This window comes from Hypanus sabinus, chromosome 4 (assembly GCF_030144855.1).
Source record: "Hypanus sabinus isolate sHypSab1 chromosome 4, sHypSab1.hap1, whole genome shotgun sequence".
Classification (NCBI taxonomy): Eukaryota; Metazoa; Chordata; class Chondrichthyes; order Myliobatiformes; family Dasyatidae; genus Hypanus; species Hypanus sabinus.
This window is the reverse complement of record NC_082709.1, coordinates 56,879,100-56,902,993: the sequence shown is the minus strand read 5'-3', so window position 1 is coordinate 56,902,993 and position 23,894 is coordinate 56,879,100. Positions and strand designations below refer to the sequence as shown.

Sequence of the window (23,894 nt, the reverse complement as noted above, 5' to 3'; positions counted from 1 at the left end):
AAGCCCTGCCTCATGTTTGAGCAGGTGTTCCTAGAGCAGCTGCCCGCGGACATATGGCTGCTGCTGTCCATGGATTTCAGCGACCCCCGGAAGGTGGCGGCCCAGGCAGATGTGCTGTGGAAAGCTAAGGAGAGTGGGGCGTCCGTCGCACAGATCGCCAAGCCACACACCCAACAGCAGACCAGACCAGGCCCGGCGGCAGAGCCTACAAAACCCAGAGGCAGGAGTGCGGAGGCCAACGAACGATGGTGCTTCTACCACCAGCGGTGGGGCACAGAAGCCCGCCATTGTAGCCCGCCCTGCAAATTCCTGGGAAACGCCAGGGCCAGCCACCGCTGTTGCCTACGGTGGCTGGCCATCAGGATAGCCTCCTGTATGTCTGGGAAAAACAGTCGGGACGCTGCTTTTTGGTCGAAACCGGAGCCGAGATCAGTGTCTTACCTCCGATGAGTTACGACACCCACAACAGAGAACCGGGACCCACTCTGAGGGCCGCAAATGGCAGCACAATATGTACCTACGGCATCCATATGGTGCAGCTACAGTTCGGCTCCAGCCGGTTCACATGGGACTTCACACTGGCCGCCGAGGCCCAACCACTCCTAGGGGCGGATTTTTTGCGAGCTCACAGCCTGCTGCTCGACCTGCAGGGGAAGAGACTAGTCCATGCAAAGACTTTTCAAACATTCTCCCTGGGAGTAGCCAAGTTGCCAGCCCCACACCTGGACTCCAACACGCTGTCCGACAACAAATTCACCAGAGTCCTGGCGGACTTCCTATCAGTTCTGGCACCGCAGTTCATGGCAGCCATGCCCAGACACAGAGTACAGCTCCAAATCCTGACCCAGGGACCACCTCTCCACGTCTGCGCTCGAAGGCTTCCCCGGACAAGCTCCGACTGGCGAAGGAGGAGTTCAAGAGGATGGAGGAATTGGGGATCATACGGCGGTCTGACAGCCCATAGGCCTCCCCCTTGCACATGATGCCCAAAGCAACAGGGGGCTGGAGACCATGCGGCGACTACCGCAGGCTGAACGAGGCTACAACACCAGACCGCTACCCTGTGCCGCACATTCAGGACTTTGCAGCAAACCTGCACTGCGCAAGGAGCTTTTCCAAGGCAGACCTCATCCGGGGATACCATCAAATCCTGACATATCCGGACGACATCCCCAAAACAGCACTCATCACTCCGTTCGGCCTTTTTGAGTTCCTCCGCATGCCGTTCGACCTAAAGAATGCTGCACAGACGCTCCAGCGGTTAATGGATGCGGTGGGACACGACCTGGACTTTACATTCATCTATTTGGACAATATCCTCATAGCCAGCAGTAGTTGTCAGGAGCATCTGTCCCACCTCCGTCAACTCTACGCCCAACTGAGTGAATACGGTCTTACAATCAACCCGGCCAAATGCCAGTTCGGACTCGACACCATCGAATTCCTGGGCCACAGGATTACTAAAGACGGGGCAACCCCTCTGCCTGCCAAGGTAGACACGGTCCGCCACTTCCCCCGACCCAACACAATCAAAGGCCTTCAGGAATTTGTGGGTATGGTGAATTTCTACCACTGCTTCCTCCCCTCAGCAGCCTGAATCATGCGCCCCCTGTTTGCCCTGATGTTGGGTAAGGGCAAGGACATTACCTGGGATGAAGAGGCCGCAGCCGCTTTCGTTAAAACCAAAGAAGCTTTGGCAAACACCGCGATGCTAGTGCACCCCAGAACAGACGTCCCTACTGCCCTCACAGTGGACGCATCCAACACAGCAGTCAGTAGAGTGCTGGAACAACTCATCGAGGGTCGCTGGCAACCCCTGGCGTTCTTCAGCAAACACCTACGACCACCCGAATTCAAATACAGTGCTTTCGACCGGGAGCTGTTGGCACTATACCTGGCAATCCAGCATTTCAGGTACTTCTTAGAAGGTAGGCCCTTCACCGCATTCACGGACCACAAATCGCTTACCTTTGCGTCCACAAAGGTGTCCAATCCCTGGTCGTCCCGCCAGCAGCGACATCTGTCCTACATCTCTGAATACACGACAGACATATCTCGGGAAAGGACAACGTCATGGTAGACGCACTATCCAGACCTACCATCCAGGTCCTGTCCCAGGGGGTGGACTATGCAGTGCTGGCGGAGGCGCAGCAGACAGACAATGAGATCCCTAGTTACAGAACTGCAGTCTCTGTTTTGCAGCTCCAAGACTTCCCCATAGGCCCAGGTGAGAGGACCCTACTGTGTGACGTAGCTACCAGCCAACCCCGTCCCGTCGTCCCGGCAGCCTGGCAGCGGCGAGTTTTCAACTCCATTCACAACTTAGTGCACCCCTCCATCAGGACAACCGTCCAGATGGTCTCCAACAGGTTTGTTCGGCATGTACTCCGCGAGCAGGTCAGTGAATGAGCCAAAACATGCATGCAGTGCCAAACAGCCAAGGTGCAGCAGCACACCAAAGCTCTGCCGCAGCAGTTCCCCCCCCACCCGCCTGCGTTTCGACCACATTCATGTGGATATTGTGGGCCCCCTGCCAGTGTCACGAGGAGCGCGGCACCTCCTGACTATCATAGACAGGTTCACAAGATGGCCAGATGCGGTCCCGCTCACCGACACCACCTCTGAATCCTGTGCCCGAGCACTGATTGCAACCTGGGTATCTCGCTTTGGTGTACCGGCCCACATTACCTCCGACAGAGGCGCCCAGCTCACCTCCAGCCTGTGGTCAGCTATGGCCAGCCTTTTGGGAACACAGCTGCACCACACAACTGCCTACCACCCACAATCGAACGGGCTAGTGGAGCGTTTCCACCGCCACCTGAAGTTGGCTCTCATGGCCCGCCTGAAAGGGCCTAACTGGGTGGACGAACTTCCCTGGGTCCTGCTCGGAATCCGCACGGCACCCAAAGAGGATCTGCACACCTCATCGGCCGAGTTGGTGTACGGCGCACCCCTGGTCGTCCCAGGAGAGTTCATACCAGCCCCAAGGGGGCAGGAGGAAGAACCCACAGCAGTCCTGGACAGACTACGTGAGAGGCTCAGTAACCTGGCCCCCATACCCACTTCACAGCATGGACAGAGCCCAACCTGCGTACCCAAAGACCTGCAGAACTGTAAGTTTGTTTTTGTATGCCAGGGCAGACATCGGGCACTGCTACAGCAGCCCTACGAGGGGCCGTTTAAGGTGATCAGGAACAACGGGTCCACATTCGTACTGGACATTGGGGGGAAAGAGGAGGTTTTCACAGTGGACTAACTCAAACCAGTCCATGTGTACTTGGCTCAGCCAGTCGGAGCTCCAGCACCGCGGCACAGAGGCAGACCTCCCAAACAGAGTCCGACCCAGACTGAGGACATTGGGGGGGTGTATCGCCGGTTCTGGGGGAGGGGGTTATGTGGTGATCCACTTTCCAGTGCACTCGAACTGGCTCACAAGATGGCGAGCGCCGGCAGAGAGGCCGGCCCCGAAAAGGGCGCCAGGCCTTCTTCACCAGCAAGGGGAAAAGCCCGCGCGCAGGAAAGGACTGTGAATATGTGCCCCCTACAGTATTCCCACCCGGGGAGGGCAGAAACAGGAAGGCTTTAAAGCGAGGCCGTGAAGTTTGAATAAATCTTTTACGCAACTGCAACTCACCGTCTGCGAGTCGTTATTCTAGCGCTGTCTGTAGCACACCGCTACAACCCATCATTTCCAGGCTGATAGTCAAGTAACCAACTACACTAATCCTATTCTCCAGTACTTGGCCTGGAGTCTTCTAAGGCTGGGCATTTCAAATACTTGTCCTGATCATTTCTTAAAAACCATTCAGGCCTGCATTCCAGATTCTAACCACTCTCTTCTTTAAATCTGTTCCAAATCTATGCCCTCCAGTCTTGGAAAATTCTGTTATGGGAAAAAAAACTCTGCTTACCCTACCTATGCCCCTCATAATTTCATAACTTACAGTAATTCTGAGTCGCCTTTCGCTGACACTGTGTGTCAGACAGAGTGGTCAGCAGCACTGGGGCTCCACAGGGGACTGTCCTGCCTCCCTTTCTCTTCACCATCTACACCTCGGACTTCAACTACAACACATAGTCTTGCCATCTTCATGTTTTTTGATAACTCTGCCATAGTTGGATGCATCAGCAAGGGAGATGAGGCTGAGTACAGGGCTACGGTGGGAAACTTTGTCACATGGTGCGAGCAGAATCATCTGCAGCTTAATGTGAAAAAGACTAGGGAGCTGGTGGTGGACCTGAGGAGGGCTAAGGCACCGGTGTCCCCTATTTCCATCCAAGGGGTCAGTGTGGACATGGTGGAGGATTACAAATACCTGGGGATACGAATTGACAGGTCAAAGAACACTGAGGCTGCCTACAAAAAGGGTCAGAGCCATCTCTATTTCCTGAGCATCTGCCGGACGATGCTGAGGATGTTCTACGAGTATGTGGTGGCCAGTGCTATCGTTTGCTGTTGTGTGCTGGGGCAGCAGGCTGAGGGTAGCGGACACCAACAGAATCAACAAACTCATTTGTAAGGCCAGTGATGTTGTGGGGGTGGAACTGGACTCTCTGACGGTGGCGTCTGAAAAGAGGATGCTGTCCAAGTTGCATGCCATCATGGACAATGACTCCCATCCACTCCATAATGTACCAGTTAGGCACAGGAGTACATTCAGCCAGAGACTCATTCCACTGAGATGTAACACTGAGCGGCATAGGAAGTCATTCCTATCTGTGGCCATCAAACTTTACAACTCCTCCCTCAGAGTGTCAGACACCCTGAGCCAATAGGCTGGTCCTGAACTTATTTCCACTTGGCATGATTAACTTATTATTATTTAAATATTTATGGTTTTATATTGCTATATTTCTTCACTATTCTTGATGCGGCTGTAATGAAATCCAATTTCCCTCGGAATCAATAAAGTATGTCTGTCTGTCTGGCTTCTCCACTCCAAGATGTTTAAATCAAATTTCTTTTCTGAACTCAAATACCTTCTGCCAGGCAAAATATCCTGAGCACTTTTTCAGGGCCATCATATATTCCAGAAGTTGCAGTGACTAGAACTGCACACAATACTATAGCTGTGGCCTATGCAATATTTTATCAAGTTGTACTGTTACCCCTGTGCCCTAAGCTATGCCCTAGTTAATGAAGGCAAGTATCTAGTGTCTGTAATGGGGGGAGATTTCAATGACTCAGGGTGAACCATGGCTTCCAATTACAAAAAATAACCTTCCTATATAGCCCTCTGCTTCCTATCACAAAGTTGATTACAATCAAACTTGCCTTGGGATCCCAAGGACTCTAGCCCGTATGAGAAGTCTCTCAAAAGTTTAAAAGGTCAAAGTTAATTTATTATCAAAGTAGATGTATGTCATGATATACTACCCAGAGATTCAGTTTCTTGCAGGCACTCATAGTAGAACAAAGAAGTACAACAGAATCAATGAAAAACTACACACAAAGACTGACAAACAACTCATGACCAAAAGAAGACAATCTGCGTAAATGCAAGAAGATCTAACAATAATAATAAATAAATACTGAGAACATGAATTGTAGAATCTTTGGAAGTGAGTCTATAGGTTGTGGAATCAGTTCAGAGTTGAGGTGGGACCTTGTCAATAGCCTTGCTGAAGTTCATGTGGATCAGACCAACTGCAGTTCCTCTCCACCGCACTCTGTTACACCTTTGAAAACTAAAGTCAAGTTAATCAGGCACCATCTCCAACCCTCCCCCTAACAATGCCATGTTGGCTATCTCTGATTAATCCTCACTTTTCTAAGTGTAGATCAATCCTGTCCCTCTGATTCTTTTCAATAACTCCCTATAATTAACATTAGACTCAAGTTTACCTGGCTTATCCCTACAAAGGTTCAAAGGTCAAATTTAATGTCAGAGAAATGTATACAATATACATCCTAAAATGCTTTTTCTTCATAAACATCCACAAAAGCAGAGAAGTGTCCCAAAAGATGAACGACAGTTAAACGTGAGAACCCCCAAAGACCCCAAAGACCCCCCCAGCTCCCCCTCCTGTGCAGCAAGCTATGATCCCCCTCCCCCCCAAGAGCAAAAAAAATGCGCATTGGTACCATCACCGAGCCCAAGTGCGTGCTAAGCAATAGCAAAGACACAGACCAAAGTTACCCCAAAAGCTTCGCATTTCATCCGACAATCGACAAACCACAGGTTCTCTCTCTCCCTGGCAAGGGCGAGGGAGGTGTCCCCCCATTTTCACAGCGAGCGGGAGACATAACAACAACCCGCTGATTTACGATGTTAGAAGTCCATTTCATCACTTTTTTCAAGAGCATCATATTTGATATCTTCCAGTCATGTGGCCCGTTAAGATTCTGAAAATCTGTCAGACCCAAAGCAATATCCTCCCTTGCCCATTAAAGCACTCTGGTTTATGTTTCACGTGGCCTTGGCAATAGTAGTTGCTAACTTTTAGGCCAATTACAACACCTAATACTACCTTCTTAACAATAACTTGTTCTAGAATCCCCCTCCTGATTTCTCCAATTACAATGCTTATCTCCTTTCCAAATTGAGATGGAAAGTATTAAGACTGACTAAATATTCTGGCTCCACGTACAGCTTGCTAATGTCTGTAATAGGCCTCGTTCTTTCTCTAGGTACCTTCTTGCTCTTAAAATGTTTACAAAATGCCTGGAGTATTTCTAAGTTGTATCTACTCATGATTTTTATGTCCACAATTCCATCCTAATTTCATTAATTACCCCCTTTCCAAATTCTTGCGGGCTTCCACAATTTTCATTTCTCTCTACTTGTCATATACAGTCGACCCTCCTTATCCGCGGGTTCCACATGCGCGGATTAGGAAAACCCTGAAGTTCTCTCTCTAGCACTTGTTGTTTCAGCATGTACAGACCTTTTTTCCTTGTCATTATTCCTTTAACAATACAGTATAACAACTACTTACATAGCATTTACATTGTATTAGGTATTATAAGTAATCTAGAAATGATTTAAAGTGTACGGGAGGATGTGCATAGGTTACCGCAGATCAGGAATTGAAAAAAGTCGGAACGGGTACATCCGATATTATTTAGCACCAGTAAGTCAAATGTTTATCTTAGTATTTAGCATATATTTTACCTTTCTATGCATATAACACACTTAAGAAATGTATGTATTGTGGCGACCCACTTCCTAGCGCACTCGAACCAGCTCACAAATAGCCAGCGCGCTGGCATAAAGGCCAGTCCCAAAAGGGCGCCAGGTCTGCTTCACCAACAAAGGGAAAAGCTCGCGCGGGACTGTGAATACGTGCCTCCTACAGCATCCGCGCCCGGGGAGAGCGGGATCAGGGAGGCTTTAAAGCGAAGCCACAAAGTTCGAATAAAATCTTCTTTAACTGCAGTTTACCGACTCCGTGTCGTTATTTTAGCGCTGCGTGTAGCACACTGCTACAATTGGTGACCCCGACGGTCCAAACGATATTTGGACCGGAGATGAATGACGCCGCATCTGTTCATGCGGTTTCGTTGAAACTGCCAAGCTTCTGGACGCTGCGACCTCACCTGTGGTTCCAGCAAGCAGAAGCCCAATTCCACATTCGGCAGATAACCTCAGAGGACACACGTTACTACTACGTGGTGAGCTCCCTCAACCAGGAGACAGCTGCCTAGGTTGAGGAGTTCATACAGTCACCCCCGGAGGATGGCAAATACAAGGACTTCAAAGCCCTGCTCATAAGGACTTTTGGACTCTCACGGCGCAAGCGGGCTGCCCGTTTACTGCACCTGGATGGCTTGGGGGACAGACCTCCATCGGCTTTAATGAATGAGATGTTGTCTCTGGCCGGCGGACACAAGCCCTGCCTCATGACTGAGCAGGCATTCCTGGAGCAGCTGCCCGAGGACATACGCCTGCTGCTGTCCGACATGGATTTCAGCGACCCCTGGAAGGTGGCAGCCCGGGCGGACTTGCTGTGGAACGCCAAAAAGGTAAGTGGGGCGTCCGTTGCACAGATCACCAGGCCACGCTCCCGGCAGCAAACCAGACCAGGCCCAGCCGCAGAGCCCGCTAACCCCAGGGGCAGGGCTGGGGGGCCCAACGAACAATGGTACTTCTACCACCAGTGGTGGGGCGCAGAAGCCCGCCCTGAAAGTTCCCGGGAAACGCCAGGGCCAGCTGGCGCTGATGGCTATGGCGGCTGGCCATCGGGATAGCCTCCTGTATGTGTGGGATAAGAGGTCGGGACGCCGTTTTTTGGTCGACACCAGTGCCAAGATCAGCGTCTTTCCTCCGATGAGTTACGACACCCACAACAGGGCACCGGGTCCCCCCCGAGGGCCGTGAATGGCAGCACAGTAAGGACCTATGGCATCCGTACGGTGCAGCTACAGTTCAGCTCCAGCCAGTTCACGTGGGACTTCACACTGGCCGCCGTAGCCCAACTGCTTCTGGATGCGGATTTTTTGTGGGCTCACAGCCTACTGGTCAACCTGCCCAGGAAGAGACTGGTCCACGCCAAGACCTTTCAGACATTCTCCCTGGGTGCAGCCCAGTTGCCAGCCCCTCACCTCGACTCCATCACGCTGTCCGACAACGACTTCACCAGGGTCCTGGCGGATTTCCCATCGGTTCTGGCACCGCAGTTCACGGCAGCCATGCCCCGACACAGCGTACAGCACCACATCCCGGCCCAGGGACCACCCCTCCAAGCCCGTGCTTGAAGGCTTCCCCCGGACAAGCTCCGACTGGCGAAGGAGGAGTTCAAGAGGATGGAGGAATTGGGGATCATACGGAGGTCTGACAGCCCATGGGCCTCCCCCCTGCACATGCCCAAAGCGACAGGGGGCTGGAGGCCATGCGGTGACTACCGCAGACTGAACGGGGCTACAACACCGGACCGCTGCCCTGTGCCGCACATTCAGGATTTTGCAGCAAACCTGCACGGCGCAGGGGCCAACCTCCCAAACAGGGTCTGGCCCAGACTGTGGACATTGGGGGGTGTATCGTCAGTTCTGGGGAGGGGGGGTTATGTGGCGAGCCACTTCCTAGCGCACTCGAACCGGCTCACAAATAGCCAGTGTGCCAGCACGAAGGCCAGTCCCAAAAGGGCGCCAGGTCTGCTTCACCAACAAAGGGAAAAGCTCGCGCGGGACTGTGAATACGTGCCTCCTACAGCATCCGGGCACGGGACAGGACTGTGAATAAGTGCCCCCTACAGCATCTGTGCCTGGGGAGGGTGGGATCAGGGAGGCTTTAAAGTGAAGCCACGAAATTCGAATAAAATCTTCTTTAAATGCAGTTTACTGACTCCGTGTTGTTATTTTAGCGCTGCCTGTAGCACACCGCTACAGTATTTCAATAATTAAACCATTGCATTGTTTAGTAATAATTGCAGCTTTCATCTGGGCAGGGCCTTCACATGCTCCATTATTTCCACTTTATTCTTTAAAATTGTTCTGATCGTTGACCGACTGTAGCCTAACGCTTTTCCAATGGCCGATGGCGTTTCACCTCTTTCCGATCACTTTATTATTTCCATTTTATTTTCAATCATGATCGTTTTCCGGAACAGAAGCACTGTGGGCAGTGGGTACCCGAGTTCCACTGCCCGCAGTGTTTCTGTTCTGGAAAATGAAAACTTGAAACACAAGATGGTGGACTTTAGGACCCAGCAGAGCTTGGGACCTGCTGCCCGCAGTGTTTCTGTTCCGGAAAACGATTGCGATTGAAAATAAAATGGAAATAATAAAGTGATCCAATCCCCTGTGGATAAGGAGGGCCAACTGTACTTTTTGTTTTCTTTATCCAATGTTGATGTCCTTTAACATCCATAGTTGTTTGATTCGTTCCTGCTTTCATGGGAACACACTGGCACTGAACTCCCATTACTTTATTAAGTAACTGTTACTTGGATGCAGACTTACCTGCTTCCAATCTATTTTTGCCAGGTCCTGTCATGTGGTACTGAGATTTCTCTTTTTCAGGACCTTAACTTACTGCTTTTTTCTTTGCTATGTTACGTACCCCGTAACTGGGTCACTTACCAGCAAAGATAGAGAGGTCCGTTGAAGTCTGATGGTACTATTTTAACAGTATTTATTGATAAAAATACACAAAAGAATATCAATGCAAACATACAGATAATATACGTCGTCAATACTAAATCTAAAAGCGCAGGTATAATAATAATCAATAAGAAATAGCTCTATCATTGTCTAGGGGATAATGTATTGTCCGATGGAAATATAAAAGTTACTGTTAGTTCGTTCAAGCTGCAGCGTTTTGGTTTGAGAGAAAGACAGGTTAAAACTTGCCCAGTCCTTTTATGATGTCATCCTTCGAGAGTCATTGGGAGTTGGCTTCCCCGTTGTTAGCTAAAAGCCGTTCTTCTGTGGTAAAGGACACCGGTTCTGGGGCAAATGGAACTGAACGCACGTGGCCTCCCCCACCGGCTTCCGCTATTACAGGATCGCTAGCGTTTCTTCTGGTGAGTCTGAGGGTCTGTTTCCCTCTTTTATCCTGACTCACAGGGTCTCAGATATCAATCAGGTTGGGATGATGCAATCCCTCCCTCAACCAGCCCACTTTGCCTGAGGGCTTCCACGAAGCACAGTGTTTCAGAGTTTTAATACACAATCCCGTCTCCAAGAGACAATGGCCGTTTCCCATAGCTTTATATCGCCTGGGGGGGGGGGGGGAGTCAAGACATTCCAAACGTCTCTCTCTCATTTCCTGGGTCTCCTGACCCAAATCAATAGCGATCCTGCGATTCTCAAAAAGGAGGGGGCTGCAGGCGTAACAGCTATGTTGAAATTTAGAGTATAGTCAGTATCTCCAAATGATCCAATCACTTACCTGATTACATCCCCTAAGATTAGGTCGGGTCCAGGACTATCAGTGCACTGGCTTAAAACGTTCTCCTGGATACAGCTTTAGAAATCCAATCCCCTCCATGTCTTTCACATTAAAATGAGCAAGTTGAAATTGCCGACTAATGTAACACTAGTAATTTTGCACCTCCTGGGATTTGCTTGTACATCTGCTACTCTACCTTAAACTGACTTTCAGGAGCCTGTAATACATATCCAGCAAAGTGATTGCATCCTCTTTGTTTCTACCTACATGGCCTTATTTGAAGAGATATCAAGACACCAAGGTTCTACATTTATGGATTGAACTATGGACTTTTTCAGTCTTAATGCTTTTTATATTCTGTGCTTTTGCCTGTTCTTTCTCATTTTTGTGTGGGGGAGGGGGATTTGGAGGAATCAATGTTCTTGTTGTGGTTTGTGCAGGGCAGGGGGTTTGGGGTCAATGTTCTAGTAGTTGTTAGTTTTTTAGTGGGGGTGGGGAGACGGTTGATGACCATGTTGCCATTATTTTTTTTGTGCGGTGGGGATGGATTTGCTGTACCTCTTTAAATGATTTCCATGGTTTTCTTTGTTTCATGGCTGTCTGGAGAAGGTGGATCTCAGAGTTGTGTACTGCATACATACTTAGAAAATAAAGGAACATTTGAAAAACTTCCCTTTTTGCTGCAATAAAGGACTTTACTTTTTCATCCCTCGCAGCACTCCTGAAGATTCTACACTTTGAAAGGTTGAGCTCCAACACTGCCCTTTTTTCAGACAAGTCTCTGTGAAAGTGTCAGACAGTGAACTGCCATTCCCATGTGCAATTTGATGTTCCAAATTCATCTACTTTACTATTCAGAACTGTGCATTAAAGTCATTGCAAGTTAAACTTATCCTAAGTGTATTGGACTGATTTAGTTTTTCTCCTATGTTTGACTGTAAACACTTCCTCACTTCCATACATTGCACATCTACTGTACCAAATCCTTAATGCACTTGCAAACCTTAACTCAAGGATAGGCAAGTCGGATAGATTGCACTTGAACCACAGGTTGTATTAGTCCCTCCTTCCCAGAAACACTCCCAGTGATCCAGAAGACTAAAAGTTTGGCACCAACATGCTATGTCTTTAGCCACCCATTCATCTGATAAAGGTATTGCACTCTAACATGCAACTTTCTCCCTTCAATATAAATTGCAAGATCTTGCCACTTTTTGTACCTGTGATATTAATACTAAAGTTGTTTACCCCTCTCCTTTTAGAATACTCCATAACTGCTCTGTGACTTGCCTGATTCTGGTTTGGGAGTTTTCCCAGATTCATGTCGGTGGCATCAGAAATACCTATTCTCCTCATTGCTACATCACTTATCACTGATGACTTTGTACTCTTTTTTAAAGCTGAGCCATTCACAAAGGCCATGATTTTGCTTCTAGTTGGATTCTCCAGAGATACGTTAACCTCCACTGAGAAACAGCGGGTGAAATGAAGAAAGAGGTATATAAATGATAAATCTGGAGGTGATAAGGTGCTTTGAACTGAACAGAGAAAATACCATTAAAAGGCAAGTTGAGACATCTCAAGATATTCTTCACAAAGTGACTGACACTCCAACAGAGCAGTGGAACCAAAAAAGTTACGAATGAATTGAATACTAAAGAATTTTAGTACTTCTGCGAATGGCCCTCAGCACCTGTAATATCCAACCCGAATATACCATATTGAGGCAGGCCATGAGATACTGCATCAAATTTTTGTTGACAGCTTGTGGATATTCCTACACTCAATTCCTGTGACAACCTGAATGACCTAGAAGCCCATATAATAGCTGTACTCATAGGGTTCTGGAAAGAATAAGGAATAACGAGCAATAAGGAAACAGCATTTAAGCTGGAAGCAGACAGTAAATGTGAGACTGTTGAAATGAAATGCATTCAGAATACATCGTGAACCCAACAGTTAGATAGCTCACATCGGACATCATATATTCACATCAGGCATAAAACAATGTTTTCTAACAACAGTTAGAAAACAATAAATCATCATAAATTTCTGTAGCTACCATACTGTCATTGTTCCTTATTCTAGCACTTTATTCGGTAGTGGCCACTGGGTGTATGTTCGTGGTCTTTTGCTGCTGTAGCCCATCCACTTTGAGCTTCAATGTGTAATGTGGTCAGAGATGCTCTTCTGCACACTGCTATTGTAATACATGGTTATTTGAGATAGTGTCACCTTCCTGTCAGCTTGAGCCAGACTGGCCTTTCAGTTCTCCTCTGACCTCTCTCCATCTTTAACAAGATGTTCTCGGGGGCGGAGTTTCAAGATGGCGACGTAAACATCTGCCTTTTAGGCACTCTTCATCTTTTCAACTATAATCACCCTTTAATCAAACCTTTTCATACTTAATCATATGGGTTGTTACTTATGATTTACTTTTTTTTTCTAAAACAATATTTGATCTAATCTTTCTAAACTTAAAATGGCTGCAGCTAAGAAATCGTCTAAAGACCCTTTATCTCTCGATGCAATTTCTAATCTTCTGGATACTAAACTTGCAAGTTTGGAAAGTAAATTGTAAAGTAAAGCAGCAAATTTGGAAAGTAAACTGGCAAGTTTGGAAAACAAGCTTACCACGAAAATGTCTGAACTTGAAGGAGTTGTTAGATCGCTTGATACCAAGCTTCAATCGCAGGCATCGGATATTCAACGGCATGAAGACAAGATCGTGACTCTTGAGAAGTTAATTTGTGAAAAAATACGTACAATTGAAACGTTGGAGAAGAAGGTACTGTTGACTGCTAGAACAGTTGATCAGTATAAGTTTAAAATTACCGATCTTGAAAACCGATCTCGCAGACAGAATTTGCGAATCATCGGGCTTCCCGAGAAAGTCGAGTCCGGTGACTTAACTGAATTTTTCTCTAACTTATTATGGGAAGTTTTCGGTGATGAAGCTTTGCAGGCTAAACCTATTATCGACCGTGCCCACAGAGTTGCGAGACTTTCGGCTACGGGCGACAAGCCACGAGCTGTGATTGTTCGCCTCCATTATCCTCGGGAGAAAGAGCTTCTAATCCGATTAGCTCGTCAGAAGGGTATGATTTCTCACAGAAACAACGTTTCGTATTGTTGAAGATTATTCATTTGAAGTGATGAAAGCGAGAATTGCTTTTAAACCAGTGATGACAGAGATTCATTCGATTGGACTTAAACAAGCTTTAAGATACCCAGCGAATCTAAGAATTACGCTGAATGACAACAGTCAGCGCTTCTTTAATACTCTGGAAGAAGCAAAGAAATTCGTCGAAGAATATCGATCTTCTAGAATAAGTTGAACTATGTGTTATGTTGAAGAATTTTTGGAGAGAAGATGCCATTTCGTTTTGGGTTTTAACCTATGAAGCTGTGTTGTAGCTTCTTATTTTGGTCTATAGATCTGGTTTTTTTTTACTATTATCATGGTTTATAGATGCTTTTTAAATTTTTCTATACTGTCTTTTTTCTTATTTTTTCTCTGTATTGGATATACACGTTTATATTTTGTAATAATGACTTATTTTTTTAAGATGTTGTTTCTTCTTCCCATAAGACCTTGCTTTCCGTAAGCATTTATTTGTTTGCTTGTACTTGGAAATGGGACGAATGTTTTGGATTGTTTGGACTTTTTTTATATTGTAGTGACTATTGAATCCTTTTTTAATCCTATTTTGATGACTTTTTTATTAAATTTTTTAATAGATTGCTGAACTCACATTTATATTTTGTAATATGGTTTTTTCAAAATGTCGTTTCTTCTTCCCATACATCTTTGCTTTTGAAACGTCATTTTTCTTGTATCTGAATATGGAATCTTTTTTTAAAGGTATATTACACTTTTTTTTAAACTTTAATCTTTATCCTTTTTTATTAACGATCTTTTGCTTTACTATATTACTTTTTTTTTCATTTTGATTGATATATATATATATTTTTTTGCAACCTGTACTTTAATCTGGGTGTTATATAGTTTCTTTTTATATTTTCATGAAGTTGCCATCTTGAAATGGGGGTAATATTAGTATTACTTCGTGCGCCTGCCGCTTGGCTTTTTTTCGTGGGGTTGGGGGAGGGGGTAGGGATCTTTTTTCACGCTTTTGCTTTTTATTTTTTTGCTTTTAGTTCATGGGCCGACTTTAAATTATTAATATTGGTGAGGTGTCATGTTCTTCGGTTGCTCCTGTATCATTATTCCTTCTTCCTGAATGATGGGTTATGTGTCTTTTTAACCTTTTATGATATATACAATTAATATTGGCATGATGGATAAGTCTATTAATTTTATTTCTTGGAATACTAATGGTTTAAATCATCCGATTAAACGTAAAAAAATATTTAAAGTATTCCATAGACTAAATGCTAATATTATTTTTGTACAGGAGACCCATATTAGGAAGGAGGACAATCAATGCTTTTTTAGGTTCTGTAAGGGTCAACAATTTCACTCGATTTGTACCGCCAAAATTAGGGGTGTGTCTATTTTTATAGACCCCTCAATTTCATTTATACATCATGAAATTATATCTGATCCACAGGGCAGATTCTTGTTGATTACTGGTTCACTTTTTAATCGAAAAGTGACTCTAGTTAATATTTATGTTCCAAACTTTGACTGCCCTGAATTTTTTAAACGTTTATTTACTTCCCTTCCTAATCTAAATGAATATATGTTGATAATGGGTGGAGATTTCAATTGTTGTTTGAATCCTTTGATGGATAGATCTAAACCTATTCGAATTCTTCTGAATAGATCAGCCTTACTTATTAATTCTTTTATGGTCAATTCAGGAATTACTGAAATATGGCGGTTTTTGAACCCTAAAGATAAAGAATTTTCATTTTTTTCACATGTATATCATAGTTATTCTAGAATTGATTATTTCCTTATTGATCATCGTTTACTAACAGATGTTACTGATTGTAAATACGATTCTATTGACATTTCGGATCATGCACCTTTGAAGTTATCTATCAAGATTTCGGACTCTTCCATTAATACTAGATCTTGGAGACTCAACGCTACTTTGCTTCAAGATCCAGAATTTATTACCTTCATAAAACAGCAAATTGACTTATTTTTTTCAACAAACTATACCGAAGGAATTGACGGAAGAATACTTTGGGATTCTTTTAAGGCTTTTATTCGTGGACAAATTATCTCATATTCCGCTGGTAAAAGAAAACAAAGATATTTAGATATAGCTTTATTAGTGGATAAAATTAAAGAAATTGATAAGATTTACTCTGTGACTCCCACCAAAGAACTTTATAAGAAGAGAGTTGAGCTTCAAATGGAAAATAGCTTATTATTATCTTCTTCAATTGAGAATCAATTAATTAAAACCAGGGCTCAATTTTATATTCATAGTGACCGAACTGGTAAATTGTTAGCTAACCAATTAAAAGCTATTTCGACTAAGCGACAAATTATTAAAATTCGTAAACAAGACGGTAATTTGACTACTGATCATAAAGAAATTAATAATGCTTTCCAAGATTTTTATAAATCTTTATATCAATCAGAATTTGATGGTGATCTGTCTATGATGGATAATTTTTTTTAACAATTTGAATATTCCCAAACTGACAGATGAAGATCGAAGTTTGTTTGATGCTCCTATTTCTATGGTTGAAGTAGGAGAGGCTATCTCATCGATGAATTCAGGGAAAGCTCCTGGTCCTGATGGCTATATTATAGAATTCTTTAAAACTTTTTCTTCTTTGCTTTCCCCTTGGCTATGTGAAATCTTTAATGATGCATTCATTAAGAGATTACCCCAGTCTTTTTATGAAGCTACTATTTCTTTAATTCTTAAAAAAGATAAGGATCCTACTTTATGTGCATCTTATCGCCCTATATCACTACTAAATGTAGACTCTAAGATTCTTACAAAATTTTAGCTATTAGGTTAGAAAAGATACTATCACAGATTATTTCAAGAGATCAAACTGGTTTTATTAGGAACCGATATTCCTTTTTTAATGTTAGAAAATTGATTAATATAATTTATACTTCTCCACCCACAACCTCAGAATGTGTTATTTCATTAGATGCTGAAAAAGCTTTTGATAGAGTTGAATGGACATACTTATTTAATGCCTTGAAAAATTTTAATTTTAGCTCTAATTTTATATCATGGATTAAATTAATACATTATAAACCTGTTGCTTCTGTTCTTACGAATAATTACAGATCCTCTTTTTTTCAATTATCTCGTGGTACGAGACAAGGTTTTCCCTTAAGTCCTTTATTATTTAATTTTGCATTAGAACCTTTAGCCATTGCTATTCGTGAATCTCCTAATATTTTTGGTATTACCCGTAATGAGAAGTTATACAAGTTATCACTCTATGCTGATGACTTGTTGTTATATATTTCTGATCCTGATAGGTCTATTCCCGCTATTCTATCCTTGTTGGTTAAATTTGGTAGTTTCTCTGGTTACAAACTAAATTTGGACAAGAGTGAATTATTTTCTTTAAATGCGCAAACTTTACTGAATGACAGGATACCATTTAAAGTTGTTACTGATAACTTTATTTATTTAGGTATAAAAATAACCAAGAAATATAAAGATTTATTCAGATTGAATTTTTTACCTATGCTTCATCAAATTCAACAACTTACTACTAGATGGTCTCCTTTATCCTTATCATTAGTTGGTCGGATCAATGCTATTAAAATGATGATTTTACCGAAATTTTTATATTTATTTCAAGCCTTACCAATTTTTATTCCTAAATCTTTCTTTGATAACATTGATTCAAAAATTTCCTCATTTGTGTGGCAAAATAAAAACCCCAGATTAAGTAAAAGACAGTTACAGAAATCTAAAAAGGATGGTGGTTTAGCTTTGCCTAATTTTAGATTTTATTATTGGGCAAATAATATTCAAAATTTAATATATTGGAAACTAGATTTAGACTCACCATTGTGCCCACAGTGGGTAAATTTAGAATGTAATGATGCACAAGGATATTCTTTATTCCCTGTTCTTGGTTCTTCTCTCCCTGCTGATTTAGTTAAATTCAATAAACAGATATCTAACCCTATTGTCAAATGTACATTATGAATTTGGTTTCAATTTCGTAAGTTTTTTACTCTGAAAAACTTTGTTCTTGATAGCCCTATCTTACTTAATTTTTTTTAAAACCTTCTTTAACAGATCAAGCTTTTAGCATATGGAAAAGGAAAGGTATAATATGTTTTCGTGATCTTTTTGCTGAAGGTAGTTTGATGTCTTTTGACAAATTTAAGTTACCTAAATCTAATTTTTTTAGATATTTACAAATTAGAATTTTTTTATATAAAGTTTTACCATCCTTTCCTAATTCAACTTTGATAGATTTTTCAGATATGATTTTTACTTTAAATCCCTGTCAGAAGGGATTAGTGGCTCTTATTTATAATATGATTATGAAGATACAACCAGAGGTATCGAGTAAAATTAAACAGGAATGGGAAAAAGAACTTCAATACAATATATCAACGGAAAAATGGGGAAAAATTTTACAAATGGTTAATTCTTCTTCTATATGAGCTAAACATGCTTTAATACAATTTAAGGTCGTACATAGAGCTCATATGTCTAAAGATAAGCTTGCTCGATTTTATTCTCATGTTAACCCTCAATGTGACAGATGTCATTTAGAGGTGGCTTCATTGACCCACATGTTTTGGTCATGTCCTACCTTACATAACTATTGGAAGGACATATTCGCTACCATTTCCTCAATTTGGAATATTGATTTACAACCTCATTTTATCACTGCAATTTTTGGTATACCAAATGAGGATGATAGTCGACTTTCCCCTTCAATTAGACGAATGATTGCCTTTGCAACATTAATGGCCAGAAGGTCTATATTACAAAATTGGAAAGAAGTAAATCCTCCTACCACATTTCAGTGGTTCTCTCAAACTATTTCTTGTCTGAGTTTAGAAAAAATTAGAAGTACTATTTTCGATTCATCAATTAAATTTGAAGAAACTTGGGGACCGTTCATTCGACATTTTCATATGAATTAATTTGGCTGCTTCCAGACCTTTTCTCTTTTTATCCTTGTTCTGGTATGGAGTTCCGGAGTTTTTGACACTATCATATACATATAAACTATTATTATTGCCCATGTTAGTTTAGGTTTATTATTTTTTATATATATTTTTTCTTGTATTTTTATATATTTTTTTCGTTTGTTGACTATTCTTAATCCTTTTCATGTATAATCAATATAGGTTAGATTGATTATTATATATTTTTTTTGCCGATAGCTTAATAAGATATTGTTATCTTGTTACTAATTTAACTTTAAGTTTAATGTACTCATAACCTGTTTAATACATTGTTTTTTTTATATATGAAATTCAATAAAAAGATTGAAAAAAGAAAAAGAAAAGATGTTCTCACCCACAGAACTATGCTCATCAGATTTTTTTATGTTTTACACACCATTCTCTGTAAAATTTAGACTTATATGTGTGGAAATCCCAGGAGATATTCTGAGATATCCAAACCACCTTGTCTGGCTGCAACAGTCATTCCACAGTCAAAGTCACTTACATCACATTTCTCCCCCATTCTGATGTTTGATCTGAACAACGACTGAGCCTCTTGACTTTGCCTGCATGTTTTTATACATTGAGTTGCTGCTACGTCATCAGCTGATTGGATATTTGCAGTAATGAGCAGGTGCGCCTAATAAAGGGCTGTGAGATGACATACGTAATACTGGGGACAGAGTGAAACTGAAATATACAACAAATGGGTCAGTGAAACTGAAAGTGGCAGGTGAGCAATTGATCTGCAGACTCAAGATCACTCTACAGCCTGCACCTGTCTCTGCTGTGATGCCGAATGTTATCACTCCTATTTCTCCTGCACCTTGATGATCCCTTAGATATAGTCCTCAACATGACTGAACCATAAATTTACTTACAACTGTGCGTACCTTGAGATAGAAGTCCTGGTAGAGACAAGCGGCGACACATGCCCTCTGACCCTTGTTCTCGGATATCCCCCAAGCTGAAGCTTTTCTTGTCGGGCATGCACTCTTCACTTTTCATCCGCTCCTCCCTCGTCTCCTTGTGCTGGGTCCCACCGCTTGCCGTGCTGCTGCCACTGCTCTCTGGCAGACTTGGAGACTGGTAGTAGTAGTTCACAACCTTTCTGAAGGACAGGGCTTCATAAGTGGCTGCCATTCTCTCGCCAACCACTGAGGCGCAGGAAACCACCAGATTATTGAATGCCGATGGAGCCGCAGATGAAGGACTGGCGGGACAGGCATCCTCCAACGAAGGTGAGTGTCGCGAGCATGGAAGGTGTGTGCTTTTCATGGGGATGTCCTGCTGGGAAATGTCCGACAGTTTTCTGAGGTACTCCTGCACGGCCTTCTCATCAGGGTACTGAGAGCTCCTGGGTTTCGAGTTATTCAGGGCTCCGTTAGGCTCCAGTAGTGAATTGGATGTATTGCCATCCTCAGTTTTGCCTAGATATTGTGTCAGTTCCACCTGATCGGCGACAGAGAGGACATGTTCGGGCTGCATGTTCTGAGGTAGTTCAGTGGTGTGAGACTCTGCAGTATGATTGGGAGGGAGAGAAAGGGAGTGGTTTTCTAGGTCTGACTGAGAAGGTTTGGGATCAGACTCGGACAGCACCATACCCAGGGGGCAGTAGTGACTATCGGATATGATCACATGGTCTTCTTTGTCAGTCATGGTCAGCAGCAGCTGGTGGCAGTGGTGGCACTTTTCAGAGTTCTGCTTCTCATGGGGCAAGGGTCTCTGAACTAGCGCCAGGCTGTGGTGGGCACCGCAGGCGATCTGCACCACCACCCGGCCGGCCAGGTGCTCCAGCTTCTGAGGCTTTGCCACAGGGAAGGTTGCAGTGATGAGTCCCAGCTGGCAGCCGCTCCCCCAGGCCCAGACCTCCCGCCTCGATGACAAAGCCAACGTATGCTGCTCTCCGCAGGCCAGCTGCACTATTTGAGTCAGCTCAGGAGGGCTGGATTCAGGGTCAGAAATTGGGATCAGAGTGGGCGTGGGGACCTGCCTCTGATTCTCGATTGCACACTGACAGGATGAGTTCTCTCCCCACATGTACAGTGCTCCATCCTTGGTCACGGCTCCACTGTGGTAGCTTCCAGCGGCCACATTAACCACGTGCAGACCAACTAATGCCTGCTCCAGCATAGGGAGTGCTGAATCTCTACTGTCACAGTCTGGTCTCCATGGGAAGTGCCCGAAACTGTAGACTTCACCATCTGTAGAGGGAGAAAAAATTTCAGCCATCAGTTCATCAATCCAAATAATCTGCATTTAGAAGAAAAACTGCTCTTGGTAAATATTTGCAAAACTGAAACAGGAACTGATGAGAGGGTTTAGGAGGTTGGGTTTGAAGATGTTCAAATAGGATGCAGAAGTGGATATAGAGAAACTCTTCAGTATGATATCCAGTTGGCTAAAGGCAATGATAGACCACAAAACCTTAAACTGCAGAAGCAGAATTGAGCCACTCAGCTCATCATGTCTTTTCCAGCAATCGTCATTGCTGATTTCTTATTCTCTCTCAAACCAATTCTCCTACCTGCTCCCTAGAACCTTTAACGTCTTTACTACTCAAGAACCTATCTAACTTTGCTTTAAATACATCCAATGACTCAGTCTCCACAGCAGTCATGGCAATGAATTCCACAAAGTCACCACCCTCTAGCTAAAGAAATTGTTCCTCATCTCTGTTTCAAAGGAATCCTTCCATTCTGAGGTTGTGCCCCAGGTTCTAAACTTTCCCACAACTAGAAACATCCCCTCAACGTTTACTCTATCCAGATCTTTCCATATTTCATTGGTTTCACTGAGATACCCCCTCACCCTCCTAAACTTCAGCATGCCTTGGCCCACAGCATCCTCACATAATAACCCTTTCATCTCTGGATCATTCTCGTAAACTTTCTCTGTACCCTCTTCAACACCAGTACTGTATATCCTTTTTTATATATGAGGCTCAGTACTGCTCTTCTTATATCCTGCAAATTAACCTTCAGAGAATCCTGCATGAGTACCTCCAAGTCCATTTGCACCTCTGATTTCAGAATCCCCTTTCCATTTAATAAATAGACTATACCTTTATTCCTTCTACCAAAATGCACGACTTTCCTACGCTGTATTTTAGCTGCCATCTCTTTGCCCATTCTCCCAACCTATACAGGCAGACTTCCTGCTTCTTCAGCACTACCTATCTTTCACTTAACTTTGTATTATCCACAGATTTGACCACAAAGCCACCAATTCTGTTATCCAGATCATTAGTATATAATGTGAAAATTAGCAGACCCAATACTGAACCCTGCAGACCACCAGTCACTGGCAGCCAACCAACTAAGCCCTCTTTACTCCCACTCTTTGCCTTCTCCCAGTCAGCCAATCTTCTGCTCATGTTAGTACCTTTGCTGTAATACTATGATCACCTATCTTGTTTAGCATCATTGTGTATGGTCCCTAAGGCAATGGGAGTATGCTGCATTAGAGGCTTGTGCTGAAGAACACTAATGTCTGCCATTGGGGACAGGATGCAGGGTTTATATTTGAAGAGTTAGACAGATACAGTGGAAGTCTGATAATTCACTATTTGACTATTATTACAGATTCTGCAAAGGTGAATTAATAATAGGGTTGTTGTGGTGGGATATTTTAATTTCCCAAATATTGATTGACATCTCCATAGAGTGAGGGCTTCAGATAGGGTGGAGTTTGTTTGGTGTATTCAGGAAGGTTTCTTGACCCAATATGTAGATAAGCCTACAAGAGGAGAGGCTGGACTTGATCTGGTATTGGGAAATGAAACTGGACAGGTGTCTGGTCTCCCAGTGGGAGAGCATTTTAGAGATAGTGATCACAATTCTATCTCATTTATCATAGCATTGGAGAGAGATAGGAACAGACAAGTTAGGGAAACATTTAATTGGAATAAGGAGAAATATGAGGCTATCACGCAGGAACTTGGAAGCATAAATTGGAAACAGATGTTCTCAGGGAAACGTACGGAAGAAACGTGGCAAATTTTCAGGCGATATATGCGTGGGATTCTGCATAGGTACATTCCAATGAGACAGGGAAAGGATGGTAGGGTACAGGAACTGCGGTGTACAAAGGCTGTTGTAAATCTAGTCAAGAAGAAAAGGGATGGGTTAGAAAAATTGGCTGATGACAGAAAGGTTGGGGGTGTTGTGGATAGTGTGGAGGGCTGTCAGAGGTTACAGCAGGACATTGATAGGATGCAAAACTGGGCTGAGAAGTGGCAGATGAAGTTCAACCCAGATAAGTATGAGGTGGTTCATTTTGGTAGGTCAAATAGGATAGCAGAATATAGCATAATAGTAAGACTCTTGGCAGTGTTGAGAATCAGAGAGATCTTGGGGTCCTAGTCCATAAGACACTCAAAGCTGCTATGCAGGTTGACTCTGTGGTCAGAAAGGCATATGGTGCATTGGCCTTCATCAACCGTGGAATTGAGTTTAAGAGCCGAGAGGTAATGTTGCAGCTATATAGGACTCTGGTCAGACCCCACTTGGAGTACTGTGCTCAGTTCTGGTCACCTTGCTGCAGGAAGGATGTGGAAACCATAGAATGGGTGCAGAGGAGATTTACACGGATGTTGCCTGGATTAGGGAGCATGCCTTATGAGAACAGTTTGAGTGAACTCGGCCTTTTCTCCTTGGAGCAATGAAGGATGAGAGGTGACCTGATAGAGGTGTACAAGATAATGAGAGGCATTGACCATGAGGCTTTTTCCCAGGGCTAAAATGGCTAGCACGAGAGGGCATAGTTTTAAGGTGCTTAGAAGTAGGTACAGAGGAGATGTCAGGGGTAAGTTTTTTTCAGACAGAGAGTGGTGAGTGCGTGGAATGGGCTGCCAGTGGCGGTGGTGGAGGTGGAAACGATAGAGTCTTTTAAGATACTCCTGGATAGGTACATGGAGCTTAGAAAAATAGAGGGCTATGGGTAAGCCTAGGTAGTACTAAAGTAAG

At 43.6% G+C, this 23,894-nt stretch overlaps 1 protein-coding gene across 1 annotated transcript in view; it reads right to left on the bottom strand.

The window, feature by feature from the left end:
* als2b (alsin Rho guanine nucleotide exchange factor ALS2 b) overlaps nucleotides 1–23,894 on the bottom strand; it is a 155,336-nt gene that overhangs the window by 104,274 nt on the left and 27,168 nt on the right. The window contains exon 4 of the mRNA XM_059967134.1: nucleotides 19,821–21,131. Within this exon, the coding sequence (XP_059823117.1) occupies nucleotides 19,821–21,131 (1,311 nt within the window). The remainder of the gene's footprint in view (nucleotides 1–19,820; nucleotides 21,132–23,894) is intronic.